At 47.0% G+C, this 20,460-nt stretch overlaps 1 protein-coding gene across 4 annotated transcripts in view; it reads right to left on the bottom strand.

Annotated features, from left to right (window-relative positions):
• The window catches only part of LOC142568055 (uncharacterized), a 403,528-nt gene that overhangs the window by 178,259 nt on the left and 204,809 nt on the right, over positions 1 to 20,460 (bottom strand). For 3 of the 4 annotated variants that reach the window (XM_075678140.1, XM_075678138.1, XM_075678139.1), the window contains 2 exons: positions 15,273 to 15,351; positions 156 to 269 (listed from right to left, as the gene is read on the bottom strand). In XM_075678140.1, coding sequence (XP_075534255.1) covers positions 156 to 269; positions 15,273 to 15,351 — 193 coding nt within the window. The remainder of the gene's footprint in view (positions 1 to 155; positions 270 to 15,272; positions 15,352 to 20,460) is intronic. The other variant, XM_075678141.1, reaches the window with a different exon arrangement.

Genomic DNA, 20,460 nt, shown 5'->3' with positions numbered 1-20,460 from the left:
GTATCAACCTGTAAAAAATTCGCGTAATTCTATTGGGTCATTTTTTGTGTTCTCAATTGCTGAATGTTGGTGTCTAGAAAACATACGTAACAGGAAAATATCAACGAGGTTCTAGTGTATTTTTAACACACATAAGCATGGCATGCCAGCCTCACCTTGCGGGCAAAGCTCTTGGATACTGCATAGGTGAAATCATCCTCGTCCTCCAAGGGTTTGATACCCTGCAGGACATCCTCATCATCATCCGCAGCCTGATCCTCCTGCATAGGCTGAAAGCAGCAAAAAAGCACGGTGTACATGAAAGCGGGCCAAGGCAGTTCCTCCTTGAGCCACCAGATGGCAGCACCAGACAAAGCGCTCAAGACTGTTTGCTGTCATTTGCTCAGCAGTAATGAAGAAGCTAAATTTGTGAAACATTTACCAGGGCAACAAAGGTGAGGACAGACATAGCACGGCAAACTCTGGTATGGTATATCAAGGAAAAACTATGTCAGACCCCAAGACACCAATGTACGCAGTTTGGTGTGGTTTCTGCTTGCTATATTCGTGCATAAGGCCAACATCACCTGCAGTGGATCCAGACAAGAATTCGTGGTTCCTTTACCCACTTCTGCTGTCCCATTCAATTTGCACTGGTAACATGCCTCAATATCCTAGCATCACTTATGAAAGCCTCTGCCTCAGGTCTTACCTGTTTTAACCACGCCATGTCCTTCTCAAGAGTCCACTGATCTGCTGGCAAATCAAGCACGGCCTCCCTGACACGGGCAATGTAGATAGTAGTATATTCGTGTCACTTAAACACCTCTCTGAGGGTGTTTTGAATAGTGTGGCTCAACACTGTGTTGAGATACACGGTCGAATTTTGTGGAGCCATGAGCAACCTCTATTTTTTCCACCATTATCTTATCCTTCCTTTTGTTTACTTCTCTTCAGTTTATATGTACATGCTTGATATGATGTGTGTAGATGTGTATATGAATAGTTTGTGTACGGTGTATATGCTATCTAAATGCTCTTGTAGCGCACTACTACGTGCCACAATGGTCCAGTCACAAAAGGTGACGATGACACGACCAGCGCGCTGACAGTGCGTGAGCAGTGGAATCGGTGGGATCAAGTTTCTGCCTCATCAAGCGGGCTCGGCTAAAAATATAATTTGTGGACCACAGGCACCAATGTAATGGCGGAAGGGACACCGTAGCGGCTAATACAGAGTGTGATGAGTTATGTCCGCTGTTATGCCCAGGAGGGGCAGCGCTTCAGGCCATCTGGTGAACCTGTCAGTGCAAGTTAACAGGTAGCAATGGTTAACCAATAACCAATAGCAATGGCAGCAAAGGGAGGAAGGGAGCCAACAATATCGACGTGCAGATGGCTGAAGCAGGCATCTGGGGATGGGAATGTGCCAACAGGAGTCGCAGTGTGGCGATGCACTTTAGACTGTTGGGAGTTGAGGCACGTGTGTGACCAGCAATGAATGTCTACATTGATACTGGGCCACACATAACAAGAAGCGCAAGTCACTGTGTTGCGTGAATGGCAGGATGAGCCAAAGAATGGAGGGCATCAAAGACGGCCCCGCAGTATGGGCAAGGTACATAGGGACGAGGACGGGTGGTCGACATATCACAAACGAGGGGTACGTCACAGTGAGGAAGCAAGATATCTTCAAACACAAGAGAGGAACCACTCGTACGAAGCAGCTGGAGCCTGGTGTCGACATTTTGGGCGGTAGCGATGGCCACGAAGTCTATGATTGGTTGGCCATGGTCCATTACATGGATGGCGGCACAAGAAAGTGGGTCGGCAAAGGCGCATTGGATTTTCCACTGACATGATGAATGTCATTGGTGAATTCAGAAATATAGGTGAGCTGTCTTATTTCACGGGGAGCATAGGAGGAGGTGCTGGACGCTTGGGCAGAAGTCAGTGGTTCATGGTCGGCGAGTACATGGAAGGAGTGTCCCAAGAAAATTTAAAAAGTGCTTCCCAGCCAAATAGATTGCGAGCAGCTCCTGGCCGTGTCATGAGGATCCCATCCTCGTCCCCAGTATCACGATCCACCCGGGATCGTGAACAAGGGAGGGCTCAAGGCAGCCTCCGATAGATGGATGCTCCGCAACGTGGTGGTGCTGAACGATGACTGACCGGCGAGCAGCCGTGCTCGTCGGTGTTTATTGCGGTTTGGTGACCAATGTTGCCTGTCGAGCTTTAGCAGGCCACCGAGCCTGGCAGCGAACGAACATTATGCCTGGGGGGCGTCACATGCTTGCTACCCTGCAACCCGCTGTAGCGGCGCTCAGAGGGCGCAAGCTTCTTAAAAAAGGTGATGGGCTCCCGAGCACCAGCAACAAATTGCTTATAGACTGCACCGCCAGTAGAGTCCGATGCATCAACCACGACAGATGCAGGGGCATCGCATTTGGGGTGGACGAGGAGCGTCGCACCGGCAATGGCTTCTTTGATGCCTCTAAACGCGCAGTCAGCAGTGTTGTTCCAGGCCAGGGGAGTGTGCGGTGTCTTGAGGCCAAAGAGAAAGTCGTGGAGAGGCTGCAGTATATTGGTGCAGAGAGGAATGAAGCGGCGGCAATACAGTTTACTAGTTACAATGAACCCTGATAATCCGACAAAAAACGTCCGTTTTATCTGAGGTACATAATATCCAAATCGCCTCACTTACGAAGCTTTAATTGCGATGTCTAACAACTATATTGCAAAGAGTGAGTGACAAACGCCAAAAGTAAAAACAAAAAAGTCGTAGTTTCGCTCAAAAGGCGAAGAATCGATTACGATAGCAAATTAAGAAAAGCATGACAGCATCAGCAAGCGAATCGTCATTCGTGCTGTCTCTCGCTTCAATGTGAACTAAACGCCGAAAGCACAGCACATACAAAGCTACCGGCAGTGGGCACACTTCGTCCACATGGCATATTGCCTTGAAGATGAGGCCCGTGCGTGTGTGCACTTTGTTCACATTGCGGATCGCTTTCAAGATATGGTGCCCACGCAGGGGCGCCTTTTGTCCACATGGCAGATCGCTTTCAAGATACAGCAGCCGTGCGGGCGAGCACTTTGTCCACATCGCAGATCTCTTTCAAGATGCGGTGGCCGCACTGTAAGCAGCAGCCGCCGGAGTAGATCCCTCTCTATCGTCTCGCCGATCCCTTCCCTTCTCTCTCCCGGGTCTCGCGTGCAAAAGAAGATGGCACGTTTCCGCTCCGCCTTCTTCAGGAACGTTGCGCTCGATATTGAGCCGCAATCATCGGCTGATCCTCGCTAGTCAGTTGCCAGCTCCTGTCGACAAGGCAAAAGTGCGTTTTATATGCCTGATTCTGACAAAAATTGCCACTAATTTCATCCGCTATGGCCAATAGTTTGTTGCACAGTGATCTGTTAAAAGCCAACTTGGTTGCATTGATAGAATGGGTAGAGCAAATTAAGGCTGGAATATGGTCCCTTATATCCAAAAGTCTGTTGTACATGGGTGCATTGTAATGAGCGTAAACTGTAGTTGGCAAGGCGAAAAAATTCGCGCAGTTGCATGGTGCTGGACAGCTGAGGAAACTCGCGGATGATTGTGATGCGGGTCGGGAGTGGGAGAATGCCGTGTGCGTTGACATGATTGCCAAGGGAATCCAACTCCATAACACTGAACTCGCTCTTCTGACCGTTAACGACAAGACTAAACTTGCTGAGTCTCGCGAGCACTTGATGTAGGTGGAGCTTATGAGCTTCGGCAGTGATACTGTAGACGAGGATGTCATCAAGATTAGCAAAGCAGCACGTCGAGCTACGTAATACCTGGTCAATGAAACGCTGAAAAGTCTGGGCTGCATTACAAAGATCAAAAGGCATGCGCAGATATTCCAACAGGCTGAAGGTTGTTATAATGGTGGTCTTGGGAATATTTGAGGGTTCCACAGGGATCTGGTGCTAGGCTTTCACTAGGACGACGTTGCTAAGAATGACATAGCCGTGCAGTGCCGATGTAAAGTCCAGAATGTGAGGTATTGGGTACCTGTACGGGACAGTGGCTTTGTTGAGAGCACGGTAATCGTCGCAACGCTGCCAGTCACCGGTCTTCTTGGGCATGATATGGAGTGGCGAGGCCCAAGAACAGGAGGAAGGACGAATGAAGCCAAAGTCAAGCATGTGTTCAAACTCCTCTTTGGTGACAGCTAGACGAGAGCCAGCCCTGACGATATGATGTGTCACGGTGTGGGTGACAGAGGACTGAAAGGAGGGGGGTCGGAAGGCATCCGGAAACTCTGCAAAGACAACTGACCAAGGGTCGACAACGGCCATGTGCACCTGGAGGAGCCGAAGTGATGGAAGGAAAGAAAACTTTATTTGGTCCTGCAAGTAGTGATAATTAACCACTAAGTGGGCCGCTCCCACGTCGGGACCGGAAGGCCAAGTCTCACGGCCACGTTGTGAGCCTGTTGGACAGCCCGAAGTGATGGAGCGCTACAGGAAACTCCTTGGACGGTTAAGCTCGCTTTGGAGTTGACGACAAGCATCAGTGCCAAAGAAAGTTGGCTCCGGTGATGGGCTGACGCAGGCTGCGACGACAAAGATCCACGAAAAGGTACATCTGAGGCCGATGCCAAGAGTCACAGACTTTGGTCCGTAGGTCCCAATGGTCGATCCGCTGACCACGGTGGGAGGAGGCCAGTCGGTAGGATGGTGGTGCTCAGCCAAAATAGGAGGAAGGACACAAATCTCGCCGCCAATGTCGACGAGATAGCGGACTTTGGTGACACGGTCGGTGAAGTGGAAAAGGCGACTGGATCTGGGGCCGGGAACAGTGGTCGCCGTCAGTGTTCGGACCAACCATTTTCCACATAGGAGCAGGGCTGGCGGCACTAGTTTGGGCGAGAGCCATAGCAACAGTGGTACCAACAAAGCATAACGAGAGGAGGAGAACTGCGTTTAGAGTGACCGGGGCTGGAGCGGGGAGGTCGTGACAAAGAATGTGGCCAGCCTGTTCGGATGGCAGTGACCTCAGCTGTCAGTCGCGCTATTGCTGTCTGAGCTGCTCGTTAACTTCGAGGAGACGCGCATAGCTGTCGCCAGCAGCTGCGCCGTGGAATGAAGGGCCAGAAGGGCGATAGCCATGGAGGGAAAACCGACATCCGTAATCTTGTTAGCCAAATGAGAGAGATTCCAACGTCGAGAATGAAGACGCGGTCAGGATTATGCGCACCTGTATGGAAGGCGCTCAAGGAAAAGTTCCTGGAGAAGTGCGCTGTCAGTTGGAGCTAGGTCTCCAACCAAGGCTTGCATATGATGCAATAAGTCTAGGTTTGTGGTCATCGAGCTCCTCCATTGTAAGGAGTTGGTGTAATCTATACTGCACCATTTCAGTGGTGCACTGGATGAGCGTCGCCTTAAGGAGGGAGGCTACACTTGAAAGGCAACTTTTTTATTTGTGTGCAGATCTGAACAAAAGTTTCACACTGTATTTTAATGTGCACATTCTAAAAATGTAATTAAATGTATCATAGGTTAAGTAGTATCCGATATACTCTAAAAGCATTCTAACAAAACTGGAGATAGCGCAACATTCTAGCACGACTGGAGATAACTATTCGAAGTGCACGTTCAGTTTCACCATGCGTGAGTGGCTTTGGCCACGCCGAGTTTGTCAGCTGCATGAAGTCGGCGTGGCCAAGGCCAACTGCGCGCGGCAAAACTGAACGCACGCTCCGAACAACAATCTCTAACCATGCCCCTGCCCTCACCTATACTGCTAATCTGAATTAGCTCTAACATATTCATACAAACGCACCTCTCACAATAATAACTCATTCTAATTTGCCAGTGAATTACACCGGGACATGGGGTTGGAGTGCCGGAACGGCCTCACTTCCGAAACTTATGTCAAGATATCTAACAACGTCATTGCAAAGAGTGAGTGGCAAACGTTCAAAGCAACAAAACAAAAGCTTTGTAGTCCCATTTAGCTCAATATGAACTTTGTGATGAGAGATTGGCGGCCTCCCTAGAGGGAGGATGCAGTCACTTTGCACCGCATTTCAGTCACCTGCAACACTCGAATGGAGCAGTCGCCTTGCTGCTGCTGCTGAAAGTATTCTTTCACTTCTTCGATGAGGTCAACCACTTGCCGTGAAGTCAGCCTGACTGATGTGGCTCAGTTTCTTGCTCGCTGTCGTCCGATGGCAGCTCAGAACGGCCTTCGATCATGCCTCTCACCTCCTCGTCCGTCAGTGGCTCATTCTCCACAACACCGTTGTCAAATGTGACAAAATAAAAAAAGCTCTCTACTCCGAATGCTTCCCTGACCCAAAGCCACACAGAGATCTGATGGTTCACCATCTAGGACGGATGACTCCTCGCAGGCAGTCTCATTTCTCAGGAAACCAGCCTTCCTGATGCAGTTTTTGACGACATCAGTTTTCAACTGTTGCCAAATGCGCGCCAACATTCCCACTGGGAATCTGACGTCTATTTTCGATTCCCAACTACTCTGTGCGATGAAGAGCAGGCATTCAGGGCGTGTATGATAGGCAGCTTTCACAGAGTGCACGACACCTTGATCAATTGGCTGGAGTACCGGTGTCGCATTTGCGGGAAAGTAAGCTCAATTACTTCAAGCTTGGGTGGTTTCATGGGGCTTGAGCAGCTGTCCAAAAAAAGCACCTTCCTCTTTTACTTGATCATTTTTCTAACGAACTACAGCAGCCAGGTGTTGAACAGGTCTTTTGTCATACATGCCTTTGTGTTGGCAGTCCAGTCAACTGGCATATTCTGTAAGTGCCACAAGGTGCGAGGCTGTTTTGATTTTCCAATAAACAGCAGTTTTCTTTTTTCTGTCCCGTCCACGTTGCAACAAAACAACACAGTCAAACGCTCCTTCGAGGGCTTACCATCGTGGCGGTATTGCCACAAACCACATACGTTTTGTTTGGTTTTGCTTTAAGGGGGGACGCGGCCCTCGAAAACCGAAAAGTCACGAAAAAAACCATTTTTGAAAAATAATATTTTTGGGTTGTATGTCTCATAAACTAGCTGTTCTCTCACTATCACCACCGAATTCAACCGCAAAGTAAAAAAAAAATGCTACTTTTGAGGCCACTGCGGCCCACAAAACGCGTACAAAGCAGAAATGAAGTCAAACTTCGCGCGCGTGCCATTTCCAGCCCATGCAGCCTGCTCATGCCATCTTGGTGTCGTTTTGACCGTGAATTCCTTGTCTCTGTTTTGCCGCCTTGCAAAATGGCATCGTCAGCACGGTTGAGGTGCTATTGGTGTTTTCCCGCGATGCGATGCGGAGAGCTGATTGGCCAAAGCAGCGTGTTCAAATCCCACGGGCTAAAGCGCGCCTATCATTGCCTGCTGCACGGGCGGCGGCGGCTGCTCCCTCTGATGCCGCGCTTGCGTCGTCGTTGCCCCTTGCTCCGTCCGCCTCAACAGACGCCTGCTTGCAAGCTGCTCATCGCCTTGCGCTATCTTTTAGATTATTTTCTCAACTTCTTTTTTTTCGCTAGTTCTTTGCTGCACGCGATGCCGGCAACGAAGCTGAAGACAGTGCAGGTGTACGGTGCACGAAAGTGCGATATGCAACTTGTATGAGCATCAAACTTCCGATATTCCGCAGTGAGTGCCGACTGCGTAGACGCTTTCAGTGCCGGAACTGAACTATCGTCTGTCGCCAGTCGAAAATCCGACACATTGAGTAGGTCTTGTTAGGAATGGCCTGCAGAGGTGCCGACATGCAAGGTTTTCTCAACCAGCTGCAGCTGCGCGCACGGCGAGCTTCCTTGAAGAAACCATGGAAGCCTTCCCCAACTGCCGCAGTGACTCGTTTCGCAGGGACGACGATGTGCCCCGTCAACACCTCCTCGGCGCCGCTATGACTAAACGCAGTCAATGGACAAAGTATTGTTAGTGGCCTTTACGGTTCGACTGCAGCAGAGGGAATTCCTAGAAGGAGATGCTTTGCGGTGCCTTCTCACCTTTGAAGACGCGCCAGACAATGGACAGCCGCGGCGGCGAATTTCGCTCGGGGATTAAGACGCGTCTGCTCGGGGCAAGACACATGTCAGCGAGAACCCCCTCACATCAGCGTGATCAGTGAAACACGTGCGGAATGTGTGTGTTTAAACCCCCCCCCCCCCTGCACTCAACGGCGGGTCGGCTACGATGACTTTCAATGCTCCGTTTGTAGCAGGTTGAACGGCCGTTTTTCCCTCACCTAGGGATCTAGGGAGGACAAAGTGTTTATAAGCACCTGTTGTGCGGCTGCTGAGTGTGCTTTCTCTTGCAGTCAGCTGGACTGATGAACTGCAACGTCCTTATGTATATACTGTAAATAAATCCCATATTTCTCATTCTCGATGAGAAGCAGTCCTTCCCTTCAACAATGTCCTCAGCGTGGATAAGTTGGACGATGGCATGGGCCAGCTGCTATCCATTTTATGTCCGACTCCAAACTTTACAGTCCGGTGCTGCAAGAGCTAATTAGAAGCTCTGCAGGAGCTTTCTAATAAAAAAAAACATGTGTTCAACTTTAAGGCCAGTTTTCTCGGAATGGATTTTTTTGCTAGTAGTGGTGCTGGGGAAGCAGATATCTCAAGAACCGCTCTTCAGATTTCTGTTCCCTTTTTTTAATTCTCTTCCTGAATGACTTTGCCAGGGGGTACCAGGCTTCTTTTTAAAGCTAGTGCAGTTAATTTATAATAAGCAATTAATTCTTGATGAATGTGGTCATTACTAGCTACATCAAATTCAAAGTTGTGTTAACATTTTCACTGGAATATCGCAAGATCGGGCATTGCACAGCCACATCAAAAGTGCGGACTCAACGTCCGGGTATGTTGCCTCGCAGAGCCTGAAACACTTAGGATTAATTTCCCCCACACTTGCTTGGGAGCGATACCTTTGTTGTTCACAAGTGAACTCATGATCTGTTTCAATAGTCCATCATTTTAACAGTGTCCACCTGCTTTTCACCGCCATGGAACTACATACACAATCTTTGTCTTGTCACTCAGTGAAATTGCTTCCATTTTTTTAGATGCCATTATCACAGCACTTGCGGCCTTGCACAAATGAATAACATGGGAACACAACAAAATGGCGTTAACAAGCAATAACACACCCCACGTGATGATCAACGTGCCCTCAAACTGGCTCGGCTAAAGGCTGGGGTTGGCCAGGAGTCACCTGTGTTGCCAGCCACAAAACTTGCCATGGCTTAAAGGGCCCTCACCAGGTCTGGCCATTTTGAGCTGACAAGCGCAGCGCATACAATGGGCACCAACAATCGTGTATGCAAAGAATTACATCGTTCAGCGCCGTGGAAAGATCTGAAATTTCAATCCTAACGCCGTTTTCCCTTCTCGCATCCCTGCGCCCTACGTACTTGGGTCCGCAGTGTGATGTCGCTCGTGGTGACACATGACTTCGAGAATTATTCAAGGCACCACCTGTTATTTGTGTGATCTGTAGCTTGAATTGACAAATTAAAGTTTGGAGAAATAATAAAACACACAAATGGAATGTCTGCGTGTTCTTTATTTTACTTTGCACAGAAGCAAGAGAGATGTACAGTCGCCGACTGATTTTCCGGACTCCAAAAATTCAGATATGCTCGATTATTCGGTCTGCTTCGCGGCACCGCCATTCTCCCCATAGACCATAATGTATAACAACTGCCGAAAGTTCGGACACCTTGCAACCTCTCGTCTGATTTTTCGGGCACTCCTTGAGCCAACTTGATCGAGAGCACCATGCACCGACTCTGACCGGTGCATGGTTCGACTTGCTGAACGCCATTTTTGTTTTGAACGGAACAAGCAGTGACTGTGCTTTCAGCCGCCTATAGTGACCGTACGACCCTCTCTGACATTCAGCCTTATCTGATTGCGCGTAACCGGAACAGCGTGCAACGGCGCATTCACGATTTCGTCAAGCCTACTGCTGAGCCCGAATGAGTGCGTGGAAATAAAGGATTTCATTTTTTTTTCTTAATCTGCTTTTTCGGACCTGTTTATTCGGACATTTCCGCAGTCCCCGCGAGGTCCGAATAAACGGTCGGCGACTGTACTTCCGCTTTGTCTGCTTGTTCCCACAGTCGTGCAGTCACGTGCGCAGGTGCCGAAGCTATGCCTTCTTCTACTGCGTTACAGCACATGATCATGCTCTGCGACCCGCTTGTTTTGCCTCAGTATTTGTGTAGCACTGAATTATACCGCTAGTCATGTGTCCTTGTGCACAGCGCAAAATCATGCACTACACGAAACAAGACAATCCCAACAGCTTGTGCGCAGTGCCACAAGAAAGGAAAAAAAAAAAGCGAGGAGGAAAAATATTTTTTCAATGGTTTGCATCAAATTTTGGCTGCCAGACCAGATGCAAGAGTTATGTATTATAGTTAGAGGCAGTTTTCTGCGGAAATATTTGGAGACAGCATAAAGAAGGGTTCACAATCTGCGAATCTGGAACTTCCAAAAAAGTGATTTTTTTTCTTCTTGCAAATAGATCCCCGCGTCCCCATTAACACTTTCGTGTCGACGGTAAAAAAAATTTTGGGTAGTCTAGTAAAGAATTTTTTTACTGTTACAGCAAATGCTTGATATTAGAATGTATAGCATGAATTTGTAGAAGAATGTGCTTTCTAATGGCATAATTTGCAAGCAACCATTTCTTAATTATTTGAAAAAAATTATGAAATAGAAAAATTTTTAACGGAATCGAGAGAACTCCATAAAAACATTGATGCTGCTTTGCACTAAGAACATAAAAAAAAAATCTAACATCGAAATTGAAAAAAAAAAAAGGCTATTACAACATTCCCACAGATATGAGCTTTTCGTCTCTAAAAGGTTTTTTTATACAAGGGAAAATGTAAGCCCTAGGGGCCATTCAGCAGTTCGTGAGAGCCATGCTGCCACTTTTACGAACCGCCGCGCACCAATGCAGAACACAATGCCAAGGTGTACTCCGTCATCTCGCTCATAATTACACTTTTTGTGCCTCCACCGGCAAATGCTCGTGTCCAAACGAAATTGACACCCTGAAGATAAGAACTGCGACCTTTAGAACACACCGGATATCTCTAGATCTGAGCTCGGCAGCAACGAAATGGTTTGGAATAGAAAACGAAACTTGCTGGCGAATAGCTGTGGACATATTCCGAGTCTGTGCTGCTACCACCATCAAAAAATTATGAAGCAGACTCATTGAAACCCGCCAAAATTTGTCATTTCCAAAGGGCAGCTGCGCGCGACATCGACACCATGTTGGAAACTACTAGCACTCGTGCATGGAGGAAGGAGAAAGTTAGGAAAGAGCATTACGTCAGGCAGCCAGCCTTGGCAAGCGAACACCATAACTCTCATACATTTTCTCAGTGCAAAACGTAACCCCTTGCCTCGAGGTCACGAAGCAAGAATCGAGATTTGCCAAGATGTTTGGTTCTCAGTAGCTATGCCAGTAGTTTTTATTCAGTGCACGCTTATTCAGCTGCCTTGGCATGGCTCTGCCTGCAGAGCATGAACACAAGCCAACCGCGCCCTTTGATGTGCAATCACATGCACGGCCGACCGGTTTGGCTTCAATCGCATTCAATATGCTCCCTCTAAACATTTTCCTTCCTCTATGTGCATGCCCGACTAAAAGGCGCTTTACAATATCCCTCCCCTCCCCCTGTGGTGGAAAAAAGAAACAAAAGCAAAACTAGAAAAACGGTCTCTTTTAGGTGCTGGATAGCGCTAGCTGTGCAAAAGTGCTCCAAGTGCAGCAAAATTTGAAGTTGAAATCACCGATAGCGGGTTATCGATGGGCATAGGCGCGAACAGAAAAGTGTTAAAAAAGATAACGCACAAAAGTAGGGGGTCAGTTTGGGTTTGAGAATGTGGTCCAGCTGCAACCACCAGGTACATAACACCACCTCGTGGCAACAGACTTGCAGTGGACAAACTAAAGCCCCTTAAAATTTTTCAAGTAGCGCCACGCTTTGAAAAATGCCACCTCCTCCTCATGTGCTCTGGCCGAGGCTGACACCGCGTCACTACTGGCCTAATGGCATCACGTGGGCCTTCGTGCCGGCTTCATTTCTTTTACAGTTGCACTTCGGCACTATTTTCGCTTGAGAAGCGTCTACGGAGTGGCGTGGAGCACCTGTTGGCACCGTTGCTCTTCTGTGTCGTTTTGATTTGCAAACGCCTTGAAGCAAGTTTTGTGGCAAGTGGGGCGTCGCTTCACGGCATTTTCTATGACCATGATCTGCTGCGCCTTCGGATGCCAGAATAGATTTCCCAAAGCAAGAAGCTCTTCTCGATATCGTTCAGTAAGTGCGACGGGTTAAGAAGAAAGATATGGCTACTACGAATTGGGAGGGAGAACTTCCCACCAACACCTTCCACACGATTATGCGAGCTAATGTGCAAGACTCTCATAGTATAGTATGCATGTGTCAGGCTTGCGTAATTTGTTGCGGGCCATAACATAGTAGATATTGCACAATTCATTGAGCATGTTGTCATTGGTCTGCACGCTTTAACACAATTCCTACGCAACGCATACTTTGCTTATGTAAGCACTAAGTGGTTGTGTACGGGTGGCACCGATGAAAAACGTACGTGTTCTCCCAAAACTAAGTTACGCAGTGCGTTCATCGCCAAGAGACAGCATCATAGGTCACTGAGACATACGTGCTAATTTGTGTGAGCTTTAAATTGTGCAAGGTTCAGACGCGGTGGTGGACTACTTGCAAAGAAAACGCGCAGTCGCCCGCTTGTTCCCTGGCTGGCTTAGTCCTCGTTCGCTTAGTCGTTTGCTTGCTCGTTGGTTCCACTATTAGTTCCTATGGCCACTATGTCTCTGAGACGCACTTGCTGTTACTTGTGACTGCAAAAGCAAATCTGTAATGCATCTACGCTGAAAATAAACTATGAACTTGCAACTCAAATGCTGTTTCATATCATTTTGACCTCTATAAAACATTTAACTTATTGCAATTTCGACCGCGTCATAGCGCGGCAATTCTTTGCACAGTCTTGATTTCGCTATATAAAGTCATATCTCGCAAATTTTACTTCGGAACGAGTGCAACCGTCCTCAATGCATGCACTTTAGTGCAATTCAGTTCATGACAAGTACGTCACTTAGTGAACGAACGAGCTAATGCACGATGAAATGGTATTCGTGATAAGTCACTAACCTAAAAAAAGTTACTCAAGCCCACTATGCTCTTGTTTGAGGCTAAGTGAAGTGCTGTTATCGCATTCCCAGTTCGCAAACGAACACTAAAGAACTGAATTTATGTATTATGTACGCAGAGTCTAGACTCGATGATCGCCCCGTTATTTCTGTCGACGTTGAGGCACGAGGAAAACAATAGCACCAGCGCCCACCTCAGAGCGTTTGTGCATGCTTAGAAGATTGGCAAACATGCATGTTGGCGGCACTGTAGCTTGTAATAATACTCTTTCGAACCTTCAGATCAGTGATCGTTCATGCCCTCTGTCAGCCTTTGTACGTCATAGCTGATATGCACCATGAATTCACATGCTAAAGACGAGGCGGATAATTTAGGCTTCTGAGGGCAGCTGGAGGTCAGGATGTTGGCACTCAATGGTAAACGTGCTATTTACAACCATTTGCAATAATTTCTTTCGACATACACTTGACAAATGTTGTGTACCGAATTGTAGCCCACACGATACATTTGGAGTCATCATGGCACAGCGTTAGCGCTCATTCAGATACTTTTCAGAAAAATTGTTATCAAAACAGGAAAAAAAAAAAGCTCAATTTGTATAACCGTCAGTATCGAAATTCTATGCTGTAGACGAAGTTACTCAGAGCTAGAAAGCCAATGCGAATGCTTAACGTGCACTGCCTTGCTATGCGTGCATTCACTTTGCGAAAGGTCGCCTGCTATGCTTGAGCGGTGTAGGCGGTGCCACTCTCGAAAACGGAGTGTGAGAAAGAGGAGAAACGAGGAAGAGTGAAGGTGGAAGAGGGGAGTGTCGCTACTTTGCAAAGTTTATAGGGCTTTAGGACAAACTTGTGGGTACCATTTTGTTTTCTCGAAGCATCTCATTCCAAGCAATTATGTTTGAAAGAATTACACTGATCTAGTCCCAGCCACCATAACGTGAAAAAGCCCGTGTTTGGCACCCAGCAAGCGATGCCACTACAGTGCAACCTTTAAAGGAAAGGTTGTTTTGCAAGCAGAGAAAGCACCAGTTCGGTGTAGACGAAAAGAATGTGCACTTATGGCAGAAACAAATGAGATCAACGGTGCTGCAAAGTGTATGGCGTTCACTGGACTAAAGAAAGGTTGACGCCATGAGATGGAAAAAGACATAGCAGACTTCATCAGGACACAAACAGAAGCATGTGGCCTAACGACAGAGGTAATACAGGCAATAGCAAGGTAGGTCACGAATATTCGAGGCGTCACACGAACATAGTTCAAGGCCGGCAAGGCTGGGCCACTTGATTTATGAAGCGGTTCAGATTCAGCCTCTGACGACTGACTGCCGGTATGCCAGAATCTGCAGAGCAACTTCAATGAGAAGCTTATCACATTTTAGCGCTCCGTACATGACGTATTCTTCGGACATGCTTAATAATTCGGACACCTTTGCCGCCCCACCACATACCCCTTAGAGAGAATGAATAGGGACGTCTGAAATTTCAGACACTGAAACCCTTTTTTACAATCCGATTTTTCCAACTTTTTTTTGCGGCGACCACAAATCCGAAACAGCATTCATTGAAGGTACCACCCCAGCGATTTTTTATTATCTCATGGCCTCAAATCAGCGCTCCCATACGCCAATTCACTGGCAGCTGTAGTAGTCGTTTTGAGATTACATAAGGCCTAGCTGCGGCAAGGTTTCCTGTCAAGCTTTCTGCTGTTCGGTGTTTTCATTTAAAAGATTCGTTTCTGTCGGCACTGGCACCGACTATGCCTTCGTCATCCTTATTCATGGCATTGAGGCGCGGAAAGCATGACAAGGGTCTAAAAAGCACTGTGTCAAGCCGATTACCAAAAGTGAACTGAACTGTAATACAGCGGTGCAGTGAAGCACACCACAAGTGCAATGGGGCATCTGCCACAGGGCATAAAATGTATTTTTTTAATATAAACGCGCACACCTGCTGCCTCCAGTCACAGTACAAACACAGAGAAGTCTAACAAGTGTACTGACAGCCACTGCCAGTGTACTGGCAGAGGCTGCCTCAACTACCAGATAACTGTAATCTAGCCAGACAAAGCAATGACCAACCAGTTCGGCGAAGGGCACCCTTTGCTGAAGTGGCTTTGCCCGCACTGGAGGCTCTGGTGGGCCACAATCTGCAGGGCGCCTGAAACACAGGGATAGCCATTCTTTGTAAGGAACTCTGCATTCACAACAGCACAAATGACAAGGCAAACAGAAAAGAAAATAGAAATGACCCAAGAGAAAAATTAGAAAGGGGGCTAACCGAGGGGCCCGATTTTTATTAATCATATCATGAAAAGCCCCCCAACAAACAAAGACACCAAGAAAAACATTCGGGAAATTACTTGTACTTACTAATTGAATTAAAGAAATGATAAATTACCGGCAATGAAAGTGGATGACAAACAACTTTCCGCAGGTGAGGAACGATCCCATGCCTTCGCATTAGACGTGCGATACTCTAACCAATTGAGCTACTGCAGCGCAGTTTCCCCAACCACTTTCTTGGGTATTTATGTGTTACTACTAGAACTAACCTTGGGAGTGTTAGCCAGCGCCACCACTCACAAACCTTGGCGGCGGATGTGGAACTTCCTTTCTGCTGCAGGTGTCACGAGTACTAGAGTCCTTCAATGCTTTTCTGGTCACGAAACTCCGCCGTAACGCTATGGGAGAGCTTGCTATGTTGCCACAGCTACCACACGGCAGCGCTGGGAGCACGGTGGGGGCTAGACAAAAGTTGCGTGTTGCGTCAGTTGGTTCTTTATTCTATGGCTGGGTGCCCAAGTAGTCCGCCAGCATCGGCAGTCGGTTTTCCTTATTTCAAGACATAATTTGTTGATCTGTACCGTGTTGTCGCTTCGGCTACAGAGGTACGAGCAAAAAGGTATCATTATTTTGTTTGCCTAGTGACGCAGATCAGCGGGTGAAGTGGAAACATGCAATACCGCGACAAGAAGCTGGCGGCTTTACCTTCGACTCTCAACATGTCAGAGTGTGCAAAAAAGATTTTGACACCATGGACGTTTTTCGAAGCAATAAGTTCACTGCGAAAGGTGGCGCTCTGTCCTTCTCTGGCACCGTTCCTTGGCTGTCCGAAGGGCTACCAATGTACTAGGCACCACGGCAGAAATTGTGCATTTTTTCTCGGATGCCGTCTGCACTTCTTCACAAGGGAAAAGAACAAACTTGCAGAGGCAAGTAAGCGTGCAACATGCTTAGCCGGTGGGGGGAAGAAAGTGATCAGCTGAATTGCTTCCTTAACGTTTCAGCCATGCAAGCAAGCAGCAGTTTCTTTTTCACTGCTTTTTCTCAATGCAATAGATAATCGTAAAAAAATGCATTTGTCTCTTTTCACTTGCTATTATGTCAACCATGTTCATTTTTCTATTTTTAAGCTACTTCATTAGAACTACTTTGTAGCTTGCTGTTTTTTGAGATGCTTTCCATCATATATATTCTGCATTCCTGCCTTGTTTACCGTAATTTTTCTTTTCGCAACCAGTGTCATATTGACAAACATATGTAATGGAATGTGCCATTATACTGAAGCTTGTGATGCAATGGGCATTAATGTCTCCTCAGCTTGGCACGTATTGGGATATTTGCCCTATGTTATGTGGTTCACATTCTGAATAAATCGGCAGTGCAGCAGCGTCATGATCCTGAACACGTGTGCTTATTTTTGTTTAGACATGAAACAAGGCTTCGTTTGAGTTAATCAAGACTACAGAGTGCAGTCTTCATTATGCAATCTCACGCCATGCAAGCGTAGTCCATCCAAGCAACACACACTGTCATTATGAAGCATGCCAGATTGGAGTGGAGGTGATAGCGGGACTCGTCCCAGAAGGCAAGATATTTGTGAAAGCACAACCAACGCGAGAATTGGAGCTGCATGGGTGGCCTTGCGTAGCTGTGCAAGGTGAAGTGAGACGTGCTCTCGCTCATGCACTGCCTACACAACATGAACTTGTCAAGGTTACATGTTAGAAATGTACAGACGGTGGTACAAACTCGGAGTTAAGGCTAGGTTAGAGATCAGCGCATATTCACGCGACACACGGACGTTGCCTTGCGGAAGCTTCGTCGTTCCCGCTTTGAAATGTTGCCGACGGTCTCTGCGATAGGTTGCAGCAGAGTGAAGTTAGCTTTTATAAACTGTAAACATGGGGAATCTAGTAGCTTCTCTGTTTTGTAATCCGACAGCAGCAAACTCGCACAGTGTAGACGGTCTAATTACAAATAGCTAGCGAGAGCGGCGCTGGTTCAAGCCTCGCTGCGAGGCTTAAATGTGCGAGTACTTGGCGAGTTTCTTGGGCCTTGCCTAGAGTCACAAGCCCAAGCAAACGACCTATTTTAAATAAATAATCTCATGCTCCTCTACCTGAGATAAGGAACTGCGCTGCAACGACGCACACATTCAATATTGCTGTCGGCACGACTGCCTCCATCATAGTCTTGTTATCATGCAAAGGTAAGCAAAACTAACTTTTCATGCGCACGTGCAATAAACGCATTGTATGTAAGCCGAAATATGAGTGGCAGTAGAATGTTAGTTCTTTGATGAAAGATAAACGATTGCTTCGAACCAGTACAGGAGTTTCAGCCGAGTGCAGTGCATGCAGACATGGAATACCCCCCCCCCCCCCCCCCCCCCCCCCCCCCCCCCCCCCCCCCCGCTAACAGCAGCAACCCTAGCGGCAGCTTCTGTACCTGTATAAAACTGCGGGCAGAGTTTCGTGACCAGAAGAGCGTTCAAGGACTCTGCGAGCGCTAATCTTTCCATGTGAAGGCAACTGCTCAATACACCCACACACGCTACCTGAAGGCATCAATGTTGCCGGATTCGAAACCCTCGTTATGTAAGAACGAGAAGATAGGGGGTTAACCAAGGGGTTCGATTTTTATTAATCATATGAGAAGCCCCCCCCCCCCCCCAACAAACAAAGACACCAAGAAAAACAGATGAAATTACGTGTACTTACTAACTGATATAAAGAAATGGTAAATTAATGGCAATGAAAGTGTATGAAAAAACACAGAAAGATCATTTACTCGTGATGCCTGTGGCAGGAAAGGATGTTCCACACCCGCCGTCATGGTTTGCGAGTGGTGGCGCTGGCTAACACTCCCAAGGTTAGTTCTAGTAGTAACACATAAATACCCAAGAAAGTGGATGGGGAAACTGCACCGCGGTTGCTCAATTGGCTAGAGCATCGCATGCATAATGCAAAGACGCGGGATCGTTCCCCACCTGTGGCAAGTTGTTTTTTCATCCACTTTCATTGCCGTTAGTTTATCATTTCTTTAATTCAATTAGTAAGTAGAAGTAATTTCCCCTATGTTTTTCTTGGTGTCTTTGTTGGCTTCTCATGATATGACCAAGAGAAAAATAGCAGCTTAGACTATCCTCCAATGTATGTGGCACAGCCAATCATAGTGAAATCCTGCTACAGTGTAACCTCATTAAACCGTAGTTGGCCGGAGCTTGGAAAAAGTATGTATTAAACGGTAGTACTGCTAAACCGAAATAGTGTGAGATCGCCCAATTACCTGTCAAATACGGAACTCTGAGAGAGTGCGATGAAAGGGCAGAAAACATGCAGTATTTATTCATTTTGCACGATAAAAGTCTGTTATATTCGTTTTTTGCTGCGGCAGCTTAGGAGCGACAAGCTTAAGGAACTCCCTTAAGCTCAGCAAGCACTCACATGAGGCCGACGTAATGCGGGCCTGAATCGCTTGTGCTGTCGCTTTGTGTTGTCCTCATCACTGTCGTTAGGCAACACTTCGGCAACAGAGGCAACGATGATGAAAAGACAAACTTCAAAACGTTGAACCTCGTAGCCGACATCTTTTCGCAGTCCCAGCAGCACTGCCAAGCCTCTTCTCCTTTGCATTCCAAATGCCACTACGGTAGCGCCGATTTTGTGCCACGTTCGGTAGCACAAACAATTTCCAATTTTTATTTTATGCTCAGCAACCAGTTTTATCCAAGCCTTGGCATGACGCAAGTCCTAGCTTGCACGATGCCACAGCACAAGCCACCACTAGCCATCCACAATGCTATCTGGCTCGCCACCGAAATGTTGATGTTAGTGTGGCTTCACCCTTCCAAGAGCCTTCTGTGTCCGTGCTTGGAGGCCGTTCTGATCTCTGAGGCTCATTGTGCCTGGCCGACCTACCGCCGTGATTGCGCTAGGAAAAGTGCAAGCACCAAGTGTTAACCAATACGTACGCAATAAAGCTGGTACCGTTTATGCGAATACAAAACACGTTATGTTCAATGGCCGCTGAGTTGGGGACTTAACTTTACTATGTTTAAAATGAAACTGCTGTTTAAGCGGGTACAGTTTAACGAGGTTTTACTTAATTCAAAATTGCTTAATTCAAATGGATGGATAATTCGAACTGGCATGTTGTGCCCGGAGGGGTCACGTGTATTTGAATAGAAAAAAGATCCCATAAATTTGAACTATGAAAACCACAGAATGGTTATTTCGAAGAAAATTTCTTCCACTTGTAGACCCTTTCGGCCAAACCAAAGGCAAATACCCCTGTTCGACGTATCACTAGACACCACAGTAATGCATACCATAGAAATTTAGCACTTCAGCCTTGCAGTAGATTAGTGCATTCGCCACATTGCATTCAGCCTCTTTCTACAAAACCTTGGCAGCCAAAGAGTTGACCTAGCCTAGCGAGAAAAAAAGTTATGTTTCTGTTTTGATATGTTGTCAATGTCTCCTCAAAACCAAAAGTAGCAATGCCTAGTTGATAGTGACAGCAGACTGCGCCCAACCAACAGTACAAGCAGAGTTGCAAATTGTAAATTGTAGTGCCAGTTCTACGTACCCTTCCTTCCATTCTTATCTTATGCCTTAAATTGTGACAGCCTCAGCTGACTTCCTTCACTGCTATAATGAATTTTTGTTGGCTGCAATCGTAAGTAGCACCACCCTGAACATCTCTCTCGTGAAGAGGACTGTGGCTCACAGCTAAAGCCCCTGTAAGATGGCAACTTATACGAAGTAAAAACTCGTCGATTCAAATTTCATGGGTTCACTCACTAAGTACGAATTAAACAAAATTTGAACTAACAAAAGTGATAAACAGAAGGCTATATTTGATGAAAGAAGTGGGAGCACCTCTGTAAGCATCACCTTTTATTTATGAAAATATTCATGAGCATTTCCTTGTTTTTTTTTTTTTCTCTCTTAGTCTGATCACTGTAAGCTTATCTTCAAGA

This window comes from Dermacentor variabilis, unplaced genomic scaffold, assembly GCF_050947875.1.
Source record: "Dermacentor variabilis isolate Ectoservices unplaced genomic scaffold, ASM5094787v1 scaffold_16, whole genome shotgun sequence".
NCBI lineage: Eukaryota > Metazoa > Arthropoda > Arachnida > Ixodida > Ixodidae > Dermacentor > Dermacentor variabilis.
The sequence above is the reverse complement of the archived record's forward strand: the minus strand, read 5'-3'. Positions and strand labels throughout refer to the sequence as shown.